The sequence below is a fragment of the Monopterus albus genome, unplaced genomic scaffold (genome assembly GCF_001952655.1).
Source record: "Monopterus albus unplaced genomic scaffold, M_albus_1.0 scaffold319.1, whole genome shotgun sequence".
Lineage (NCBI taxonomy): Eukaryota > Metazoa > Chordata > Actinopteri > Synbranchiformes > Synbranchidae > Monopterus > Monopterus albus.
In genome coordinates, this window is record NW_018128199.1 from 888,198 (window position 1) to 911,891 (window position 23,694).

A 23,694-nucleotide genomic window follows, 5' to 3' on the forward strand; every position below is an offset into this window, starting at 1 on the left:
TTCATAAAAAAACAAATAAATAAATAAAATGAGCCTAACAGCAATTTAACAAAGTATCCTCAGTGTTTTTAAAGGTAATCATTATGTCTGAGCAGGACATAGGCTTCTGTTTTACTCATTCATGTATCTCTGGTTTGTTAATGTGTGAAAAAACAAGCATTGTAATAAAAAAAGTCAAGTCCCATGACTCGTAAAAAAAAAAAAAACAACATTTTGTTGCAGTAATAGATAACTTAGCATTCAAAACAATGTGTATATGAGTCAAATAAGATTAAGAAAACCTGGACGTTAAAGTCCGTACAGCAAAATGCCACCTACGCAACAGCTAATGTGGAACTTATTTGTACTTTTCTGATGGAGAAGTTTCCACTTTGGCATGCACACGACGTGTCCTGCACAGTGTCAGTTACATCTCTCCTCCAACAGAGAGACAGTGTGAAGACTCGGATGCTTTGTACAGATCTGTAACACGTATGTCTCCCAGTACATGTGGAAGACAGTATTTAAGAGGAAGCGAATGAAGTGTTTTCTTTTTCTTGTTTTAAAAAATGCAAAATAAAAGAACAGGGTTGGGTTACAAAACAAAGACCGATTGGATTGAAGGTCTACAGATGTCACTCTGGCTTAGAGTTCGTTATAAGCAAACATTTGCTTTATCTTGGCACTGTTGTATCATCTAGACGCTGAATCCTATCATCTGTGTGAGCTCTCTCTCGTCCTCAGCGAGAGGGTGAGGAGAAGTAAAGACTGATTCCCAACCAGCAGAAAACACATGCAGACATGCAAACACAACCTGAGAGGGCTCAATAGGAAGTTTGGCTTTATGTCAATAGTCACAAATCCACAAGTGTCAAGTAATGAACATACACACTGCAATGGGAAGTTCTCTTTAAACAAACATTACATCTCCTCTGGGAAAGACATCTGGAACCGGCCCTCTTTCTGTGTGGAGCTGGAACTTCCTTAGTTTATTCTCTTCTTCTTTATTTTACATCAGGCTCTTTGTGTCAGAGTTTCTAGGTAGTTTTTATTCGTTCCGTATCCTCCGGTTTGCAGCGGCTCACACTCTGATGGGGAGCGTTTGGCTCATCTGTTGGCGAACGATTTCCTGACTGCTCTCCGGACTCTTTCTGTTGTGTCCCGGCAGCGTTCCTCCGAGCCGCAACAGGTCCCTGCCGACACAAAGCCACACAGGTCAGCAGCAGGTTCATAGCCGCTTTACAAAACATACAGCTGGTTATTACTGCACTAAAAGCTCTCACTGACGGTGGATAAAGGTCTAATCCATTTCAGTGTCAGGGTAGCTAAGTAGAGTCTATATGCTTAAACCTAATGCTTATAAATAATAAAAACAGCACCATGAGAACACGCTCAAAACTGCTCATCTAGAGCTTCATCTGTCCAACTCAAATGCTGAGCCGCATCTATTCATCACCAGTTTTAATAAAAGTTCGACATATTTTCTCAGCTATCTTGGAAGAAGTGCCGCGGCCTCAGAGCGTCCTTTGTTCCTTGGCCAGTGTCCTTGTGTTTAAGGCCACAGTGGCTGAAGATACTCTTCAGATAGCGCTGCTTCTCATATCCTTCCTCTCCTTCTGCTATCTAGCCTGACATCACTGAGCAGCCAATGGCAGGTGAGCAGCTGCGAGCGTTTGCCGCCTCAGACGCACATGCAAACACAGGAGACGCTCCCTAAATCATGCTCTGACAACATGATCCTTTCTCTCTCCTCCTCTTCATCCTGCTCCTTCTCTGTCGATCTCTTGCTGTCGCATACAGATGAGGCCATAAATTAATCATTGGCATGTCATCTGCACACGGTGACACGTAGCATAACATGCGCACACACACACACACACACACACACACACACACACATCCCTCTCCTATTCGCCCCATCACAGTATTGGGCGCGCCCTCCCCTGATGCATTAAAAAGCTCATTAGCAACCTAATTAAACACATTCCTCTCTTTTAGCTTCTCCTCAATCTCCCTTATTACTCACACTTCATCACCTCCTGCTTTTCCACATCAGCAGCTCTGGCTGCTGTCTGTCCTATCACCTACATTCCAGCATCCAGCCAAGTATAGGGGGAATTAAACCGAGGTCAGCCATTACATTTCCACACACAATTAGCTTCAGTGAGCCCAAATCCTGGCACAGGAATCACACTTGGGGCTCTGTGTTAGAGAGAAACTGTGAGCCAAGGAGCTGGCACAAGACCTGGATACTGTATGTAAGAATTCTGCCTTTTATGCCACCGGTAAACAGGAAACTATCACACAGTCAAAGCCACAGAGTTGAGGACGTGCCCTCGATTCATTAAACACCGCTAGAGAGCTGAGGATCTAGCATTTAAACTAGCACTAATCATACTGCTGAATGGATGGCACAGGCTAGCAGAACCCTGAACAACGTCTGTAAAAATTGCTGGAACATTTGGAGTCACTGCGCTCAAAACAAAGCTTGAGAGCAACTTGTCAAGGCGAGGATGGCTCCATATGAATAAATCAGCTTCTACATTTCCAAGGGAAGTGTCAGTGAAAAGAGGCAGATGCCTGTCTGGCAGCAAAAACCTTCAGCTCAAAGAAGTATCCTTTTATATCAACCAAGAGCATACAACAAACCAGCCCCATCAAGCATGAACTTTGTGCCTCTCTTTAGGCCAGCCATAATTTTTTCTCTGACATCTTATTTCAACAACCCAGAGGCACAACACTGCTTGTCTCTGCACCAGGAGGAGTCTTCATCTTCAGCTTCACAGTCCTCATATATAATGGGACAATTTCACATAAGGTGAAAGCGAAGGTGTTGCATCACCCTTTTTTGGTATTTGCACTATTTCTGCTGTTATTCTTGAAAAACCTCAAAAATATGTTTTGCTTGTATGGAAAAAAAAGGCAGCATAATGCATACATTTTCAACAAAGGTCAACTACTGCAGCTGCCAAGTCAGTCAGCAGCACAACAAACTGCAACAGCACAGTCAACATTACAGGCTTTCTGATGAGATTCCGGTTTTGTGAGGATCACATGATGGAACATCATCAACATGCCCATTAGCTCCATGTAAATACTCCAGACTACATGTAGCTGTTTTCTCACATAGGTTCACTCCAACTCACTTACGCAGACTTACTGTACTTGGGAGCTGGCAGGGTAAGGTCCGCTTAAGGTCTGGGCCGACTGACTCAGGGCTTAAGTGAGGGACTAAAGTGTCAGTATGCTTTAAACTAGTGCTTGTCAGATGACAGAGCAGTGTTTGAAGCCCCCATACACCCATATCTTTTCAACATTAAAACCAGGAGGGAAGGGGAGTGGAGGGTATGTGGGGGAAGGGTTGCATCCATCAATTTCTCTAACTTTCCCAAACTGACAGCGATTGGTGGAGGTGAGAAAGTGAAAAGCGTTTGAGCTTACTTTTCGTTTGTACTACCAAGTGCAACATTTTGAATGCTCTTCAGGAGAGACTGTCTGACAGTGGGAGTCGTTATCACCTCTTCCAAAATTATTGCACCTCACCCCCTGTGACCTTCAAATGTGGCAGCTCTGAACAGCTATAAACAATACTGCCTTCAGGTCTTCTTGCTATGAGAAAATGCTGCACTAACTATGTTTTTCTCAAGCTTACTAACACCTTCAAATTGGTCCTGCATTTGGACTCACCCTGAGTAGGTGCTGGTCACTACCTTGAGGCTAGCGGCGTTGCGGAGCAGCTTGTCCAGGGTGCTGACGATGCGGGAGAACTTGGGCCTCAGGTTCCTCTCCTTCATCCAGCACTCGAGCATCAGCTGATGCAGCACCATGGGGCAGTCCATGGGGGGGGGCAGCCGGTAATCCTGCTCTACTGCCGTCATCACCTGAGTGACAAGAAATCATTCTTAGCAAGGCTAACAGTCAACGGCCATGCTAGCAGCACTGTGAGGTTGCACTTGAATGCCGTGATGCTAACATCAACATGCTAGCATGCTGGAAGGTAAAACCATGTTACAAATCTTAGATCAGCATACTAATATTTCTAATTAGCACTAATCACAATGTTTAGCTAGGGATGATGGGAATGCTATTAGCTTTGCATGTGGTCATGAACCAAAGTGTTGGAGAAATTTAAATTTTGATGTGATGAGGGTGCTAGCTTGAATATCTGTAGCTAATTTCACAGAAAGCCATTCAATAGTTCAATAGATTTTTTTATTCAAAACCAAGAATTTCAATCTGATGATGATGCTAGAGGAGAAATTAGGAATCATCAAACTTTAGTTGCAATACATCCTCTGGGAAACATCTGAATATCTGAATAATATCTGTAAAAAAAAATGTAAACACAATCTATCCATAACTGGAAACATATTTCACTCTGAACCAATTCTGACCAACACTGCCATCCACAGAGCCATGCAGCTGCCATAGTGCCAAAGATCAAGCTCAAACATCCCGCACGCAAGGATTTAATCAAATTTCATGTGCTTCTCCTTCATAGTGTTAACATTTCTCTATGACTCATTGGTATTATGCTCATTCTGCTTGGCCTTTGTTAGTGTGTTGGAAGAATAATCCCCCGTTACTGTATTACATCCTACATTAGACAGTTCCTCAGCTCTTGCTGTCACACATTCCAATCTTCCTTTCAGTATCTTTACAAATCTACAGAAACAATATTCTCAAGGTTGACACTCCAAAACTGGCGAGATCGATCGCACAGACAATAAGTGGAAGATGAAAACATTCACTCATTGATTTGATTTCGCCTAGCAACTGTATTTCCCTCCATACGCTCTGTATGGGTTTTAACTCCCCACAACAATAAAAAAAAATTGCCATTTGGGAACAATAAAGCATTTCTGCTGCACTGCTCTTCTCCTGCTGCTTGTCCTTTGATTTTTATGTCGTGCCTGTACCTCTGTTTATATCTCGTGTTTGTTGACTCTGTTGCTTATTGAGCGATGACTGTGGCACAAAGGCTATTGGGAACAATAGAGGCCCACTACTTTGATGCTTTCATTACTGCATGTGGGTTCTGTTATGAAAGTTATACATACATTACTGGCGTTTTTCATTCCAGGATCCTTTTTTGCTTTATTGCTATCAGCAATACAACTCTCCTTTTGAAGCGCAATACAGAGCAGATATTCCTTAGGGAATAAAGTGGAGGTGTACACATTTCTTCAGTACTATGTTCAGCGAGGAGGAGCCAAGAGATTTCTTTTTCTCTCCTGCAAGCTCACGGCTGTAGTTGCGATGCCTGTGCAGTACAGATAGCCTACAGTAACGCCTATAAAAAGAAGACTTTTCGGAGTGTGCCTTTGTGTGTGTGCGTGTGTGTGTGTTGCAGTATGGTTTTGTAGAGGGTGGGCAGACTAGGGCTGTAAATAAGGTGGGTAAAACTAGAACACAGGCACACAGCTGCACCAGCATCTGCAGTGAGGAGATAAAGCCAGAAGAACAGGCCCAAGTCCAACATGTCACGCTGGAAATCAAAGCCACAGTGGCACAGAGAAACTCTCAGCCGGCATCAACTCCAGCATGAGCATTTGGTCTATGGATAGTGTATGTGTTTGTCCATGGGGCAAGCTTACTCACATCCTGGTTGCTCATGTCCCAGTATGGCCTCTCACCGTAGGACACCACCTCCCACATGACGATGCCGTAACTCCACACGTCACTGGCAGAGGTGAACTTCCTAAAGGCAATGGCCTCTGGCGCCGTCCACCGGATGGGAATCTTCCCTCCCTACACACACATGCACACACACACAGAGGGAGATGGTATCAACACCATGGGAGACCCTACAATCCTCTAACAACACACACAAGGAGACAGCATGCACACACATACATGCAGATTTCACAGACAGTCTTGCACACAAATATTGGCACACATGAACAGTCACACATGCAGCCATTTGCACGTGTGAAATAAGTGCAAATTGACAAGCTCAGCTAAACATGCACACAGTTTACAAACAGGAGAAGAGCACACACACAGTACTGACCAGAGAGCTTGTGTAAGTGGGGTCAGCAGAAGTGTCGTCCAGGAAGCGTGACAGGCCAAAGTCGGACACCTTGCAGACCAAGTTGCTATTGACCAGGATATTCCGAGCAGCGAGGTCTCGGTGAACGTAGTTCATGTCTGACAGGTACTTCATCCCGGCAGCAATGCCACGCAGCATTCCAACCAGCTGTGTCATGGTGAAGCGTCCGTCATTCAGCTACGAAAACCAGAGAGAGAGGGAAGAAAAGAGCAAAAGACATGGCCGTTAATGAACAAGGGGAAACTGATGGAGTGGAAAAAAAAGAAAGAGAAGAGAGATGCTGAAATATGAAGAAACAGATCATAGAGACGAGTATGGTATAGGAGATAAAGAGAGAGCCAATCAATCACTGAGGCCACATAAACATGACATCTGTCATAATGTCACACGGCTGCTCCTGACCGTCGCTGACAGCTGACCTTTTCATGTATGCTGTCCAATTAGTTTACTAATTAGACTGTACTATCACGCTAAACCTCTTAGGGCTCAAAACTGACTCTACACAAAAACAAAAACAAGTGCTGCAGCACTGAAATCAACCAGACCACTGCAGGTATTTTTCTTCGCTCTTCCATTGACTGACGCTGTAGTTGCACATCCAGCCGCTACACACTTGTTAACAAGAAGTGAAAAGCTTTGTTTGCATTTTTTTTTTTTGCTTAACATTAAAACTAAATTGACCCATAGACTGAAAAAAGAATGGTGTTTTGCCCTTTTATCTTAACATTTGAAAAGCATGTCACAAACCTGTGATTAGGCTTTCAGGGTTCAATTTCCAATTGTCCACTTTTATGAAGCATGTCACTGTTGGATAAACCCAATATCATAATAAATCCAACTTGTGAAGGCTCAAAAATCCTGATAGGTGAGAGCTGAGCTAAAACTAACCAATAGAATACACAGTTAACAAGAAACAAACAAACAAACAAAAATCTGGGGACATGGGTGAAGCTGAAAGTGACCTCAGCTTTTCTTTTATGACTGGAACATTTCTTACCAGTAGAATATGGAGGAAAAAACAACAACTTTCGACATAATCAATCCCTTCTTTGACTTCACTATAAGAAAGGACAGAACGCAAGATGTGACCTGAGAAAACCATAAACATTCTGCTTTGTAGTCTCCACACTCCAATGGAGTCTGACAGCAAAACAAGCTGAGATGGATGGATGTATAAACAGCCATGATTCACAGCAGGCCTTCAAAGCCACGCTGTGCATATTTATGTGTGTGTGTGTGTGTGTGTGTGTGTGTTATTTCTGTGTTTCTTCGGTGCCTCTATATGTGCAGGTCATGTGCTTGTAAGCGAGTCTATGCTTCCGCTCTTATGGGTGTGACACACTCGGACAGTTTTGTGCATGTGTGAACTAACTCTATAGCGTCCTCGTTCGACTTCCTCTGAGTCATGCTGGTGGCAGAGTGGAGGTGATGGCTGTTTTTTTGTCTTGTTTGTGGGACAGCTGACTGAGAGGAGTGGGTGAGAAGAAGGGAAGAAGCTCAGGCTGAACTATCAGACGTTTGGCTACTAATGATTGTTTTCATGATTGATTATTCAGTCTTTTCTTCACATTAATTGACTTGATGATGTGGTACTAAGCAGTATAGGAAAACCCTGTTGTAATAATATAATAATATTCTTTCTGCTGTCTCTCTGTGCAAAAGAACACCGTCTCTTCAGTCTGGCGGCCATTGTTTCAGACTGTTAGCAGACGGGCGCTCCTCCATGGCTCAATGTTTGGAGTGCCATAGCAGTAAGTCCTAAAACATTTCTGGTTTTGTTCTAACTAACCGACACAGCCATGATCACTGCCTAGATCAGGTCACACTAAGAGAAAAGGGTTTTGTAGAAGAAGAAAGCACTATACCATAAATAAAATTACAAGTTAGAAGCCATGGGACTGTGGTGCAGTTCATTTATAGCCCAACAACAGCTTTTTACTCCTGGTGATCGTATCTGGGCTTCAAATCATAAAGTGGTGATCACCTGTGAAGATTATCTTGCTGAACAAAACCTGTTAATGTCATAAACTGTGGTTTTTCACAGATCTTATTTTCCACAATAATCTAAAAGTCTATGGAAAAATCTTATTGGCTTCTTGCCAAGGGAGCCAGGGTGATGTTAATTTCAGGGCTGGCCTACAAAAAAACAGTCATCCCTACGGCACTCTATGACTACGCATGGGTAGAGAAACGCTCCTTATAAGCTTTGCTAGGCGGCAGGCGGGGCTAATTTATGGACCGCACTTAACGCTGTAGGCAGCAGACAGTCATTGGGGGGGGTTGAGGAACACGTGCTGAGAGTCACCACGTCCTGTCCCATTTTCACTTGATTTATCTGACAGTGAATAAAATCTAGTTAATGCACCTTTAAGTAACCAGCTACAGTAAGGAGACTTCTTCACAGTGCAGCCATGCAAGAAAACACATTTTATTGAATGTAAATGACATCTCATAGCCCCCACGCAGCTCCAAATGTACTGTGTGACACCTCATTTCTCATCCTGCTTTTGTTCAGCGTTTTGTGTAGGTGGTGGTCTGAACCACAAACTCTGATCAGTAATGTATTCTGTAGTCATACAAAGACTCTCTAATACACAGAGGCAAACCTATCCAAAGGTCTGTTGTGTGACAGTTCTCCACCAGGAGTTTGTGCACTGCAAAGCCTGTCAGCATCAGTCAGTCATGTCAAGCAGAGACACTACGCCTGTCTCCAGGCGTTATATTGCACATTTAATCTCTATCACTCAGCAAGTGAGCGCCTCAGGCTGTTTTACAGAAAGTAAAACATTACGATAACCTGGAGGTGCCATGAATGACTGTCTGTGTGTGCGCTTCTCTCAGCTTTGATACAAACGGAAAGTAATCTTTGCTGTCAGAGGTGTTGTGGCACACATCTCCCGCCAAGCTTACCCTGAGGAAGGAATCAAGAGCTCCGTTCTCCATAAATTCGGTGATGATGAGGACAGGGCAGCTTCGCGTCAAGACGCCTTCCAGCCGGATCACGTTGGGATGGTCAAACTGGCCCATGATCGAGGCCTCAGCAAGGAAGTCCCGCCTCTGGCGTTCAGTGTAGCCAGCTTTCAGCGTCTTAATCGCCACAACCATCTCCCTGCGACCAGGCTGCTTGAGACGTCCACGGCACACCTCACCAAATTCACCTGGAGAGAGACAACGAGGTGGGGTGGGGGCAGTGAGAATGATGAGGGAGAGGGGTTGAGTGAGTAGAGGAAAGGAGGGGAAGGGTGGAGGAAAAGAGGAAGTTGGGAAAAGTGCAGGGAGAGGGAGCGTTACTGGTAGGACCTGGGAGTGATTTGGAAGAGCTGAGGGACGGCGTCCACTGTGGAAGAGCATCAGAAAAGACCAGAGGTCAGGGGTCAAAGATGCTGGGAAGAGAGGGAGTGACCAGAATCGATCGAGTGTGCAACCTGGGTGCAGTGCAGGGAGACAGAGGGTGGGGGAGGAGTCTGGGGGGTTTGCATTTGGTGCCTGAGTACAAATGTTTACAAGGGAGAGAGAAAGAAAGAAAAGACAGGGAAGGAAGGAGGTTGAACGAGCAGGAGCAGACTGTCATTTGAGGTGGAGTTAGGACACAACATGCCACTGGAGAGAAAAAAAAAACACCAGAAGAGGAAAAGCTACAGAGAAGCTTTTTGTTTCAGCTCTTTTCACCTCCTGCTCTCATGCACACTGAATCCTAACCCAGAAGACTGTCTTATAGAAAAGACCCCGGGGCTTGATGGCACATTCCTGTTCAACTAAATGATTAATAAACCTGAATCATTCTCTGTCCCCATGGACAAAAACAACTGCACTGCATACCTGCGCCAATGACTTCTTCTATTTTCACACAGGAGATGTCTATCTCTTTGGCAAACTCGTGGACGGCATCATTGGGGTCCTCGTAGGTGAACGGGTCGATGTACACTTTGACCCCTGGAGAAACTGAGGGAAAAAGTCAAAGAGAAGTCAACTTCTATAGTGCTCTGTTATAGGAATATATCAGTGAAAACAAGCTTTGCATGTGTCTAAGAATGGGTGATATGACTGAAACCATTATCACAACATAACATGCTTTTAGCCACACTAATACATCTGTTTATGACTAAAGACTTCCCATCTGTTCTATTATCGGGTTAATGCTAGATAAAATAGTAAACATCAGCATGTTAGCATACTGACATTAGCATTTAGCTCAAAGCACCACTGTGCCCGAGTACAGTGTCACAGAGCTGCTAGCATGGCTGTAGACTTAGTCTTGTTCCAGTGTTAATATCACAATATACAATAGTGCATCTATTCAAAGTAACAAAAAAATTAAGATGACATTCTGTGCAATGAACTCTGTCCAGTCTCATGCAATACATCAAACCAACTCTTCACTTATTATTCAACCACATAAATAATTACAAAAAAATAGTTTCTTCTGAGACTATTTTGGGGCATTTTGCCTTTAACTGGCAGCATACAGCTTAGAGGCAGCAAAGAAATATGAAGGGAATGACATGCGACAGGTCCCTGACTTGATTTGAACTGTGGCCAGCTTCTAGGCCACTGTGACATCCACCCAGATGTGCATTTTTTTTTTTAACTCTGCTTGAAATCATTAACTGGAAGTTTTGGAAATCATACTCTGATTTGGAAAATTGAATTAGATATTTAGATATGATCATATTAAGCAATTTAAAAGAAAAAATGTATGTCTGAACCCAACTGGGTTTGCAGGTGCAAAAACGGCAGCAAAGCAGAAGCTGTGGGTCGAAGACCTTGTAGGTTGAACTGTTGCATTAATAAAAACTTCTACCATCTTCCAGGTCTCAGCCCCTCCTTGTTCAATACTGAATTATCTTCCTACTCCACATGAGTCTGCTTTATATTTCTCAGCTCAGCTGATCGATCTGGTCAGACTGTCCTCTGAGTGAACAGGAAATGGTTTCCTGCCTCAGTCACAGTACTGGATAACTGACTGAATTTTAACGGTACAGACAAAACCAAAGGACCACAGAGGAGAGTACCAAACTGAACACATAAACTTACTGTATTGCTGCAGCTTCTCAGTGTACTCCAGCTCTGAGCCCCTGCGCTGCTTCCTGTAAGCAAGCAGCACATAAAGTCACATTCACATAATCAGCTTTGACCCTTTCCAGGTACAGGGAATCAAAGTATTATCTAACTCGACAATCAGATGAAACCACAGACTGCCGGGGAAGAAACTCCCAGAGCAGCTCTGTTTTCTCTCCTCCTTTTTGAAGTTAAAGTATACATCCTTTGAACACACGTTAAAATTTAATGCGCCTCTTTGTTCAGAGCCTAACTAACAAAATGAAACATGTAGTTCATGCTGTCAGTAATAAAAATCAAACACTTACTTAAGGCAGACAACAGTGATAACCACCAAGGCAACAATGACCACCAGACCTGCGGAGGCCGAGCCGATGATGAGAGGCAGCTGGTCCTGCACCGACTTCTGAGGGTCGCCTGGACCAAATAACACACACAGACACACAGGAGTAAATAACAGCAGAGACATTCCTTGAGAGATTAAAGGGTGGTCTGTTGTGCATGTGTAATGGATACCATTAAAGGCAGCCATAAAAACTATTAAGCTTGAACCCTCATTAAGAGAACCATAGCAGCAGATCACCAAGAACAGCACGAAAGAGGTTGTCCGTACTGTGGAGGCTGGTGCTGAAGTCCATGGGGTTGCTGTATCGGCCATATCCGGCGACAGTACGAGCTCTGACCTGCACCACATAGGGTGTGGCGGCGCGCAGCCCCTCTACCTTGGCTGAGCTGTGCTGGGATGTTACAGTGTGTGACATCACCTGGCCCTGCAGAGCAAGAAAGTACTGTCACAGCACCAGTTGTTTGTCAGCAGTTTGTTTCTGGATCATTTTTAAGTGGTTTGCTGGTGAAGAGCCACCTTTTGGGTTTAAGTTAGCAGAATAATGAACACACAACTGAAATGTGTTTGTTGTGTGTTTTGCTCAATTAAGAAATGACACATTTTTACTCACACAAATTAAAAGCTGAATTCTAACCAAAAAAATGCAGCATTGCTCATTTAATTAGACTTAGTTTGGCTGCTTCAGCCTTCCTTAGTCTGACCGGTAGCTTAAAGTAATTATGACTATTTACTCCTTGCACTACTGTTACTTGGTCATTTATATTTATCCTGTAATTGCCACTTGTGCCCACAATGCTCACTATGTAACAAAGGTTAAATATCATCAGCTAGACTTAGCAAGTCATATAATAAGTCAATAATTTAACTTTGGAAAAAACACACAGTCTTCTTGAAACAAATGAAAACATTCATACACGAGCTTGTCTTGGTCTGGTACAACCAGTAGCTTTTGGTGAATAATATTGCTAATGCTAGTTAACTTAAGATAGATATTCCTCATCACCATTACTGTGCTACTGTTACACTGTGTTTTACCATTTACCCTTATTGTCACTTTTAGCCCATGTGCTAATTCAAACCATTTTGTTCAGTTCACTTCAAAGATGTACATGGTAACTGGCTACATGGTTTGTTAAAGCTAATGTACATGGTAACTGGCTACATGGTTTGTTTGCTAATGAATCAATCAATCAGTCTATATATTAATATCAATTCTACAGTGTCTTTCTGTCTGTTAGGCCATCAAACAGCTGGGCCTATTACTAAAACTGACCTCAATGGATTGTGTTTCACTGGTCTGAACCAGAGGGGTCTAAAATGTTGGTTTTTACTATCAAAGGTTATAAAGTGTCCATGCTTGGAAATTTAAATGCCAGTGATGTAGCATTCACATCACCAGTTGCCTAATCTGACTGGCCAATACTCTCCAACAGGAGAAATTTCTAGACTATCAAGCCCTGACACACATCACATTTAAATTTTACACCATTTTTCAGCTTCCATGAAAATGTTTCTCTCTGTACAGGGCTTGAAAAATCGATTTTCAGAGTCAATAAGACATGCACTGTGACCTACATTAAGGCAACAGCTAAAAATCCAGAGCTTACCCTCTCATGGTATTTAATCTCATAGTCAAGGATGACCCCATTGGGTTTCTCAGGGGGCAGCCACGACAGGCTGAGAGTGTCTGCGGTGGAGCGCATCAGATGAACGGTGGGCACTGCCGAAGGTGCTGGGGGTAGACATCAGAGAGGACACAGTTTATATTACACTGGAACCGGAAAATGACTTAATCTGTGACTTTGGGTAATCACTTGAGTCGCCAAGATTTTCCCTTTTGAAGTCATAAACCATCACAGTAAGATAACTATTATTCAAAGCGGTATGTGTTTCACCTTCACTTTTCTGCAGTGCACTGATTTGTGAGGGATGAAACTGACTCAGTGGACAGTCACTGTTCTGGGGCCATAAACTGCAGTAAGGTGGATTAAGTGCAGGTTAACGGTGAGAGTAATTACAGTCTGTGAAAGGTGCTGATGATGACGCTGCAAAAATTAGGTGGAGATGTTGAAAGGTGACATTGTCAGTGATGTAACATAAGAGGCCTGCTTGACAGCATGCTGAATGCTGACAGTGGCGATATAAAGTACACTTTACATTTTATCTGCCTTGCCTTTCCTGCAGCTCACTCAGAAATGCTCCAGCTGCGCGGTTCCTCCATCTGTCACTCTCACTGAGCTTGTTCAGCAGTGTTTACTGTTGGTGTTAATACTGCCCTGGATATTAGGAGCTCATTAAGACATGCTGATATTGACTGAACGCTGGATCCACTAACCAGCGTGATGTTAAGTGGTATTGACTGGAGCGGCTCTATGAATTAACTTGGTTTGTGGACACATCCGATGTTATTGACAGATCTTCTGCTACTAACCGGCTTGGTTGGTGGTAATGTTGACCGTGGAGTAGCTGGGTGAGGCGGGGCTTTTCCCAGAAACCCCATTGACAGCCTGCACCTCAAAACTGTAGCGGGTGTGGGCTTGCAGGTTCCTCACCACCACCTTCCTCTGCCTCAGCCCCAGCCTGCGAGGAGCGATGTCCACGTTGTTATCGCAGCGTGTGCAGGGGCTTCGGTCTCGCAGGCATTTCTTACACACCACATTATAGACCAGGTCGCTTCTGCCGCCTGTGTCATCAGGCTCCTCCCACTCCAAGGACAGAGAGGTCTCGTTCACGCTGGATATAACGTTGCGAGGTGCTGAGGGAATGGCTGCACAAACACACACGCACACGTAGGTGGGCAGGCAGAACAGAAAAACACACAACTGAGGTGTTAGTCATGTTCCCTATGCATTATCCTCCCTCAACAGTGTAAGAAGTGATTTACTATCTCTACAGGAAGGCAACAGGAGGCAATATTTCATGTAGTATATGAATTATTAAATCCTTCTGCACAAATAAATGTGTTAAATTGCTTTACATGCACTAATCACATTTTTACAATTGAGGAAAGGGCATGGAAACATGTTAAAACATAGAGAAACATCCTTTACGGTGCAAATAATTAAACTGACATATTTGGAAAAAGGAGGCTAAGCACAAGCTGTCATGCACCAGCAGGACACCAGTGTCTATCACTAAGTAAGAAATGCACAATGCTATGGAGCTCTAACATCGTAGCCCATGTCCATTCCTATGCAGAACCCCCTTCTGGTGCTTGTGGAACTTGGCTAATCCACTCGTGATAGAAATTCATGTTCCAGTATCAGTATAACCCAGGGCCACCGCGTTTCAATAAGCAGTGCTGCGGTTTGAGTGAAGAGTGTTTGAAATGCGGATAAAATATGATAACCGCATGGGGAGGCAACAAAGATTGGCTCAGTGAGCGTGCTTTTCATCCTATTATAACGAGAGAATAGAAGGGCTCTCCCTCTAAGCTTACAGCTGCAGAAAGTCTAACCTGTCTCACGGCAGAGAGAAAAGGGGAAACATTGGCCAAACCTGCCTGTCCACTGAGTTCAGCTCCTCAGCTAGCCCTGAGCCCAGTTTTACTCACCCTGTCCTTTCTAATTAAGCAGACACAGTTCAGAGTGGAAGCTCTTCTAATTGGACACCCATCAAAAACACACGCTGAGTCCAAGCTGCCGGCCATTGACTGGCTGAGCCTCTCATGTGCAACACACCGCTTCCAACACAAAGCACAGGCTGCCTGGCACAGGCTCTGACAGACCGCAGGGACAGAACTGTCAGGCCTGTGTGTGTTTGTGTGTGTTTGCATGTTTAGTCGGAGGTGGTGCTTGTGTGCCTGCCTGCCTGTCTGCACGCACTGGTCAATGTCAGAGTCCACAGTGTTCCTGTCACGAGAATCTGGGGAAAACAGTTGCGGGCCATGTGTGTCATTTAACACGGCAAAAGGCCCCTGGGGGGTGATTTTATATGGTCAAGGCAGCACATGTCACTCTCCATCAGGGACCTCTCTCAGAGGCCTGTCCATGTCAAACAAGTCAGACCAGCATTAACACCCAACGCACAATTTCCACAGTTATTGGCACGTAGCTGCAGATTTTTCATTTCATTTTCATTCAAATCTGAACCGTCTACAAATAAAACAAAACTGATACTTCCACTATTTATATTTTTCAAAGGAGGTTTTCTTTTTCTTCTGTGTAAACTGTACTTGAATGTTTGACATTTGAGAGCCAGTGCTGACAATTTCCATGGCACGCTGTCTGGAGCACTGGCCTGTACAGACAATCAAACGGACATAGTGCTGGTTATGTACCAATAGTGCCCATTTACAACATTTGGGAGAGCTCATCATGCCCCTAGGTTTGCATTTCACTTGGAAAGTGGGAGTTAGCGAGCTAGGCTAACCAAGGCCCACTCGAAAATTGGATGCCGCTTACCTAGCGTGCTAATGTTAACGCTGTTACCCACTAGTTACCTTTAGCTCATGTTATAGAGAATGTGAAGGTACATCGAAACTGCTCTTCAGAAAACCAACAGGTGACGTCACGGTGGGTTTGTCCATTTTTTTATATACAGCCAATGGCTGTCTCTCAATCACGGGGCCTGTTAACTGTCAATATCCGAAGTAGATTGGTAGTTCTGCAACTTAAATACTCCCAGATTCAAACCGAGACAAGGAGCAACTCACATATGGAGTCCAGGCAGAATCACAGAGCAACATACGCAGAGCTCACATCACACAGAGGTCCAGCAGAAATAAAGCAACAGCTACAACGCTGTCACTCCAGCTGGTTAACTGCTTGTGTGTACACTGGAGCTGAAGGGATATTACAAACTATTTTTAGTGCCTGCTCAAACAGCATCAAATATTGCTGCAAATGACAACAAATCACATCTAATTTCCTGTAAATTTTAAAACTGATAGTACCAGCATCATCAACAGGAACATTCACACCCTCTACTAACTGCCAATATAGGGGGCGCTATCACAGCTTCAGTTTCTTCTTTTTGGTTAAACACATTTCTGATCCAAAGATATACTGATCTCTTAAAATAAAATAAATTTTGGCTGGATGCAACCTTTTCTGACTTGAGCCCTCTGTCGTTCCAAACGAAACAGCATTAAAAAATTTGAAGTTTTCTTTTTTAGTCTGTGTATTGGAGGATGACTTACTGGTGCAGGCTGAGTCAGGGGGGTCGCTGTCAGCTCGGTAGAAACCATTCTGGCAGGGGCAAATATTGGCTCCTCGTGCACTTGTGCGACTGTTGGATGGGCACAAAGCACAAGATCCCTCCCCAAATTTGGATTTGAAAGTTCCAGGGATGCAGGCTGAATGAGCAGGAGAGAAAATAAAAGGGACAATAAGAACAAAGAAAAACAAAACATGCTTCGCTCTCACATATTTAAAAGACAAGCTGCTGTCACAGAACAAAAATTGTTCCTGTGAAGTATGAAGTATCTGCAAAGCTCAGTATTTATGCAGAAAATGTTGATACAAGCACTTAAGCATAAAGACTTATCTATATATTTACATCTGCTCTATCATTTTTACTCTCTGTACCAGGTGACATTAATCTCTTCAAAAAGAGAGGCAGGATGACAGCAGCGTTTCATGTTGAAGAGCAGGAAAAGGAGGATAGAGATGAAGATAGACTGCTGACAGGAGATTGCTGTTGTCACACAAACAGGGATGGAGAACGCTTCTGAGAAAAGGGATACACCCTAAACCCATCAATCAGTGTCTGTTCGATCCTTGGCTCTCCAAACCACGCCGCTGAATACAAACAAGGCCTCCACATGCATGCAGAACAGCTCTATAATAAGATAATAAATCAATTCAAATGAAGGGACATCACACCCGACATAAATTAGCTGAGGAGAGTTATTAGAAAGATAAACAAACTACAGTAATCTTAGACTATGCATTCAAGCGATTAATTTGAATTCTGAAGTGTCGCCCTGAAGGTTGGCCGCTACTGAGTCTTACAGATAAACCAGCATAAGCCTAGACTAAAGAAGGATTCAGATAGAGGGGATTAGCAGCAAAAGGTCCGGATATATCAGCCTCCAGAGCCTTCGCGTTTTACTGTTTCCCACATTCCTGACTGATGGTGTAAAAGTGGGGTCCCTGGCAAACATCTGTCCTGTCAGCGTGAGGGCCCATAAAAACAGCCAGTGAGAGAGAGTGTGTGTGATTAAATGGTTAGACTAAGTGGTCTTTCAGTTTGAGCTCAAGTTCCACCCTAATTCCCAAACAATGGCACTTAGGAAAATAGGCACAGCTAACGGCCCGCGTTGTAAAACCGTGCAATAAAATGATGTCACCATTCACAACAGAGACCTCTAGGCACACTCTCTGATCTGATTTCTTCTATTAACACTGCATCATCATTTGCTTTTTACTTGTTTGTTTTTCCATTTGAGAGGGTGCTGAATCGCCCTCTGTGTTGCTTCAATCCATTAACCTCTTAGGAGGACACAGTGATATTCCTCTTTTTGATACAGTGATGTTTCCCATCTTTTCTTCTATTGTCTCTCCTCTCCTCTCCTTCGCCCTCTCTCCATCTCATGTGGCGCTCGGCTGCGAGCGGATGGCGAGGCTGAGGTAAGAAATGAAATGTCTGAGTGATTAATGTTAGTGTGGCAGTGTTGGCTCACGTTGGTCTGAATGGTGTTAATGAGTGTGGCCTGCCTGTAGATTAACTAACAGGATGCCGCGAAGGAAATTACACTTCCTCATTGCAACCACTGGCTGAAGCCCTAGAGAGCTTTTTTATCAGACACTGGCGGCAAGCTTTTAACCTTGAGCCGCCAAATGGCAATGAATGTCTTCTGCAGCGCGTGTTAGACACTATTTCTCATGCCCGGGTGAGAGGAGGCTTTGCTTCTCTGTCTTCTTCAGCTTCCTGCAGGCCCCCCTCCCTTTTCATTCCTCTTCTTGTGTCTGTTGTTTCTATCCCATCTTTGGTAATTCAGACCTCTTAACTCACACTATCTTTCTTTCGCTGTTAATATCTCTCTTCTGCGGACTTGAAATGCCTTGCCCTTCTATTATCTGCATTTTCTTCCAGCAAATTTTTTGGCTCTTTATTTTGTGCCTTCCCGCTATCTTGCTCTCCCTTCTGTCCTGCTCACACAATATTTGTATGCTGCTCCTCTCTGCAACACCTCATTAATTCATACTCTCCTCCACCCTCCTTCACCCCCCCCTTCAGGAGCCACACAATAAATGCGGAGAAGAGGGCACAGACTGAGGTGACTTGCACTGAGCATATAAAGAAGGTTTGGTAAAATAAAAGTCCAAATGTCTGTTAAATACACATACCCTGGCACTGAGTGCCGTCGGCAGAAGGTTCAAAGCCAGCGACGCAGGTGCATGAGCCCACGGGAACCATCCACTCGCCATCCCCGTTGCAATACAGCTTTAGAGGGACAGATACCTCCATAGCATTGGTCACACAGGCCCCTGGAGCAATCACCAAGGAAGTGGCTTCGGCACCTGTAGCAGTCTCTGGGAAGACAGCAAAATTGGCTATGGTGGTGGAGCACTTCTTGAAGAAAACCCTGACTGAGATGAGGGACATGCAGGCGCCGAGGTCCTGGAATGCCAGGTAGAAGCCTGCCCTGGAGAGGGGGCCAAAGCTGCGCACTTTGGTGTTGATCCTGCCCGCCACCAGCAGAGAGAAACTCTCATCTGGGGCGATAGTATCCACCTTCACATAGGGGTTCTCCCTCCACAGAGGGCTGGTGTCTGTAGCTGTGTCCCCCTCTGACTCATAATAAAACAGATTAAAGGTCTCTTTGCAGGAGCCGGGGATGTTGGGGATGCTAGCGCAGTCACGGACGGAGAACTTGAGCTCTACGTAGACACGCAGCACGCCCTTACGGGGGATAAAATCCGTCCTCAGCCAGTTGTTCTGGTTAGGCTGTCGGACGTTACACACCTGGTAGGTTCTGATTGGGCTCATGGAGTCATCATAGCCACTGACCTCCTCCCACTGTGGAAACAACACAGGGAGACACTGTGACAAAGCAAGAAGCAAAAGCAGGGACAGATGACTGATTCAGACAATGAGGAAAGAAGAATAAGTTTAAGAACAAATAGAGAACAAATTGAATTGATTATCTCATGCTTTTCCTTAATGTGACAGCAGCTCTATTTCTTATTCAGCAGCAAATTCACTACAACAGAAACTCACTTATCCGATATGTAGTTAATTATTACTGAGCGGTGTTAAATGCAGTACATCCTAATGCAAACCATTCAGGCATAGAGGGCATTCAAAACAATGAAGTGACTTCTGATGTAAACAGACACACACACATTCCCACAGTGTGTTGTGTCTATGTGGCCTGTGAGGAATAGTTTGCAGTGAAAATGCTTCTAATTGCATAAATCATTCAGAAAATTCCAATCATAATGGACTATTAATAGAAAACATTTTCCCATTAAAACACATTTCACGCATTAAGCCTCTTTGACTGAACAGTTGTGATGCCGATCACGTGTTAGCGGTAAATGGAGGTTGTGTTGCCACTAGGATCATTACAAGTGTGTTGGCTAGGACTTTATCAAAGTCTACCTATCGATGCTATTAAACAAACTGCAGACACACCTATGGGAAGCTGTGCTGGTATCTACAGTGTAAGTGCTGCAGTGCAATCCAAACAGCCTTAGGAGGGGATTTGGGTTCTGTAAGATAAAAAATTGCCATCTCTGCTAAGACAGATGAGCATATCATACTGTACATTTTAAATGGAAATGTCTCCCATATATCTATAATGCAAACAATGTAAGTCATTTATTAAATGCTGCCAGAATGATTTTACTGTGGCAGCACTCCTGAGCCCTTCAAGGTTATACAGAATATATTAGATGTATTCTCCTATGCCTACATATTTAGCCTGAGAGCGGATATTTGCAATTTGCATCTGTTGTTAATAATGCACCCAGAGGACTGAAGTTTTTTTTTTAACATCATGACTTCTTCTTCAGTGTGTAGCTTTGTATATTGGTAACACTGGTCTTGTGTGGTAACTAACATTACAGGATATAATTAATGGCTTCGGTGGTCAATAAATTTAGTCCATTAGGAAACAACCTGTGAGAAGTCAATCTTTTTTTTTCCATAATCTTCCCATGGACGGCTTCGTTTCCATTACAAATGAGCTTCCCAGAAATTGATTATTTCAACTGGAAGAAAATAATGCATAACTCATCTCACGTCTTTGAGCTCCTGTGCAATTTATTCCCAAACGATGAGCCCAACAGTCAGCAGTTAGTTGTCGTAAATCACCAGCAACACGTTGATACACTACCTGACAAATATGATAATTGCTGGCCCCGTGAATGTATGGGCTTGTCAGGAGTAAAGAAAGGGGGGCTGCCTCAACCAGTCGTGACAAACGCAAGGAATTCCACAGCCGGCCCTTGTAGGAAAAAGAAAGAAGCAGGGGCTGCCGAAGACCGTTTCCATGGAAACCCAACATTTCCATTGACTGACTTTGCGCTCACGTAGCGAAGACAAATTACACTGGCCGGGAGTGGGGGAGGTCTGTCAGGCTGTTAGCCCTGGGGTCAAATTCATGTTGTTTTATTTTCTCACTATTCCTATAGGGGGTATCAACTGAAAACCTTAATTTCTCCCTGTAATGCGCTCTTGGGCCCATAGTATAAAAGACACACACATGCTTTCAATTATCAGGCTCCCCATCCTGGAGAGACATGCAAGGTAGAGTCTACCTAACAGTCCTAACACACCGTGGGGATTTGTTCTGTGTGTCTGTGTTCACTCGCTTGTTTGTTTACACCACAACATACCCATACTCTGTGCATTTTGTCAAGCATTTTACATAGTCTGAAAACAGGGGGTTTTTTGTCCCTCGCACAATGTCACATAGTGTGTTTCTCGTTTGCTTTTTGGTATCTAAAAAGCAAACATACACTGCAAAAACAAAGATGTAAAACAGTAGGAGGTGTGCTGTCGAAGGCAGACTGGGCTCTATTAACAAGCAAATGGAACAAATGTTGTTTTAAAAAAAAGGAACAGAAAACAAGCGAAGCACATGCAAAAACACACTAACTCACCCCACTCTCTGGGAATGTGGTCCAAGCCAGCTCTGTGGTTGCCCACCGACTGTCCATGAGGGTTTCTGCAATTTAAGAGTAGGATGAAGGTTGACAAACCTGAATTAAATGGTATGAGGAGGAACAAATTTCATCCTTGCACAGCATTAAAGTTTCTTCTGCTTGACAAAAAAGCAGGTAAAACTTCCTGTCCTTCTCAAAACCATCATCTACATGCACTGACAATCACAGAGCATCTGTGATGTTGCCTAATTAAGGTTTTCTCTACGTGTGTTTGTTTCTTTCAATACTCATTGGTAGGACTACACAAGAGCAAAGCATCCTCCTAGTTGAGAGAAGTCATATAAGCACAAGGAAATTGAATACGCAGCGTTTTGGTAGGGAGAAACATCTGGTAGTGCCGTAAACGTGACTCCTTTTGGCTGAGATTTGTCAAATCGGAGTTAACAGGTAATCTGAGCCATGTTTTCTTCACCTAGTTGTTTACGACTTGGCAGGGGAGGTGAGTGAAGGGCAGACAGGCAGAGAATAAACAGCAGGAACAGTGAGTATTGTGGTGTCAGACTGTCAATCAGTTGTCACCTGAGAGGTGGTCCAGCGAGTTCATTACAACACAGAAGACCCAGCCCCTCTCTGATGCACAGCTGTGGTCTCTCCCATTGTTCTGTTGTTGTTAGCACATAATTACTAAAACAATTACACTTTCTTCATGGAGACTCAATGACATGACGCCTGCTGTGCACCATTTGCTCACAAGTCATTGATAACAGTGCTAAAGGAGGGTGTGAGATGGTAAACAAATAACAAAATAGCATGTCCTGTGTAGAACAACAGTGAGGGCTCTGCTTAAGGAACATGACTATGTGTGTCCTTGAATGTGCTTGATTGAGCGAGGAGATCAGTGGTCCATCTGTGGCTGCGATGCTAGAGATATGTGCAGTGGTTGCAGTGATGCCCGTGCGTTCATTAGAGAAGCCACAATGGAGATAATGAACAGGATCTGTTCATCTAGCAGGACCCATTACACTGTTCAATTGTCCACCATGAAGAGTCACCAGTAATTGTGGACTGCAAAAAGGCTCTGATTGTACTAGAACTACGACTACCTGTCCTTATATTAGAGCTTTGTGTGGTAACTTTCCCACTGCAGTTATAGAAAAGACCAGAAGCAAGCGGGGAAGCTTTCTACTGTCACTCTGTTGTTTGATGTGCAGTGATCAACTAACTATGAAATGTTCTGCTCCTTCAAAATAATGGCAGGTTTGGCAGGACCAAGGCCTCCCTTGGTCAGACGTCGAATCAGCGTGGTAACACTTCCTTTAATTTAAAGGAAATATATATTTATTTAAGGATGAGGATAATCATAAGGATAATCACCTTTATTGGCCAGGTATGTTACACACAAGGAATATGTTTCCGGTACAGGACTAGCTATGTTCTCCATTTCCATTCTTTAAGCTGTGCTAATTTAGCTGACTAATGATGGTAGCTTCATATTTAGTAGACACACGTGCCTGACATCTGCTTGTTAACAGGAAATAGTCCTGACCAAGAAACAGCCCCTTATAAAATGGCAATTTGCCATTTTTACACCTTTTACATCTTAATTAATTATCTGTAAAAGCGCTGGAAAGTGTATTTTTCCTTTCCAGACTACATGCTAAGCTAAGCTAACTGACTGCTGTAGTTTCATATTTCTCTGGCAGACATAAGAAGGGTATCACTCTTCACATCCAACTCTCAGCAAAAAAGAGAATGTACATATTTCCCAAAATATTCCTGAAAATTTCTTTTAAGTAATGCAAAACTAGACCCTGATTCACTTAAATCAGAATCACATTTATTGGCCAATTATGTTTAAAATTTGACTCCAGTTCATGATGATTTCACGCATGAATTAAAGCAGGGCATATCCCAAATTCCTTGCTATTAAGAAATTATAATGCCACCATGAGGTCACGTGATTAGATAACCAACAAATAGATCACTAGTTGGTCACTGGGTCATGCGGCAACATTTTACTACAACAGCTTCATATTATGGGGAGAACAGGTAGAACCCTTTTCTGTGTAACTGGATTTCAGCTCATTTGGAGACATATAAATTAGTGAATAAAGTACTTTTAATTAAGAATTAAATGATTAGCCAATATGCAATAATTAATCTCTCATAGTCACTTGATCATTTGTGGTGAGCAGCAGGAA

At 43.6% G+C, this 23,694-nt stretch overlaps 1 protein-coding gene across 1 annotated transcript in view; it reads right to left on the minus strand.

Annotated features, from left to right (window-relative positions):
• Window positions 1–6: 6 nt before the first annotated feature.
• ephb3a (eph receptor B3a) overlaps window positions 7–23,694 on the minus strand; it is a 27,520-nt gene continuing 3,832 nt past the window's right edge. The window contains exons 2-15 of the mRNA XM_020624086.1: window positions 21,491–21,555; window positions 18,728–19,400; window positions 16,576–16,731; window positions 13,867–14,202; window positions 13,043–13,167; window positions 11,703–11,859; window positions 11,398–11,506; window positions 11,066–11,118; window positions 9,851–9,973; window positions 8,942–9,189; window positions 5,993–6,208; window positions 5,581–5,730; window positions 3,667–3,860; window positions 7–1,172 (exon numbers count right to left, since the gene is read on the minus strand). Of these exons, the coding sequence (XP_020479742.1) occupies window positions 1,061–1,172; window positions 3,667–3,860; window positions 5,581–5,730; window positions 5,993–6,208; window positions 8,942–9,189; window positions 9,851–9,973; window positions 11,066–11,118; window positions 11,398–11,506; window positions 11,703–11,859; window positions 13,043–13,167; window positions 13,867–14,202; window positions 16,576–16,731; window positions 18,728–19,400; window positions 21,491–21,555 (2,717 nt within the window). The 3' untranslated portion in view covers window positions 7–1,060. The remainder of the gene's footprint in view (window positions 1,173–3,666; window positions 3,861–5,580; window positions 5,731–5,992; window positions 6,209–8,941; window positions 9,190–9,850; window positions 9,974–11,065; window positions 11,119–11,397; window positions 11,507–11,702; window positions 11,860–13,042; window positions 13,168–13,866; window positions 14,203–16,575; window positions 16,732–18,727; window positions 19,401–21,490; window positions 21,556–23,694) is intronic.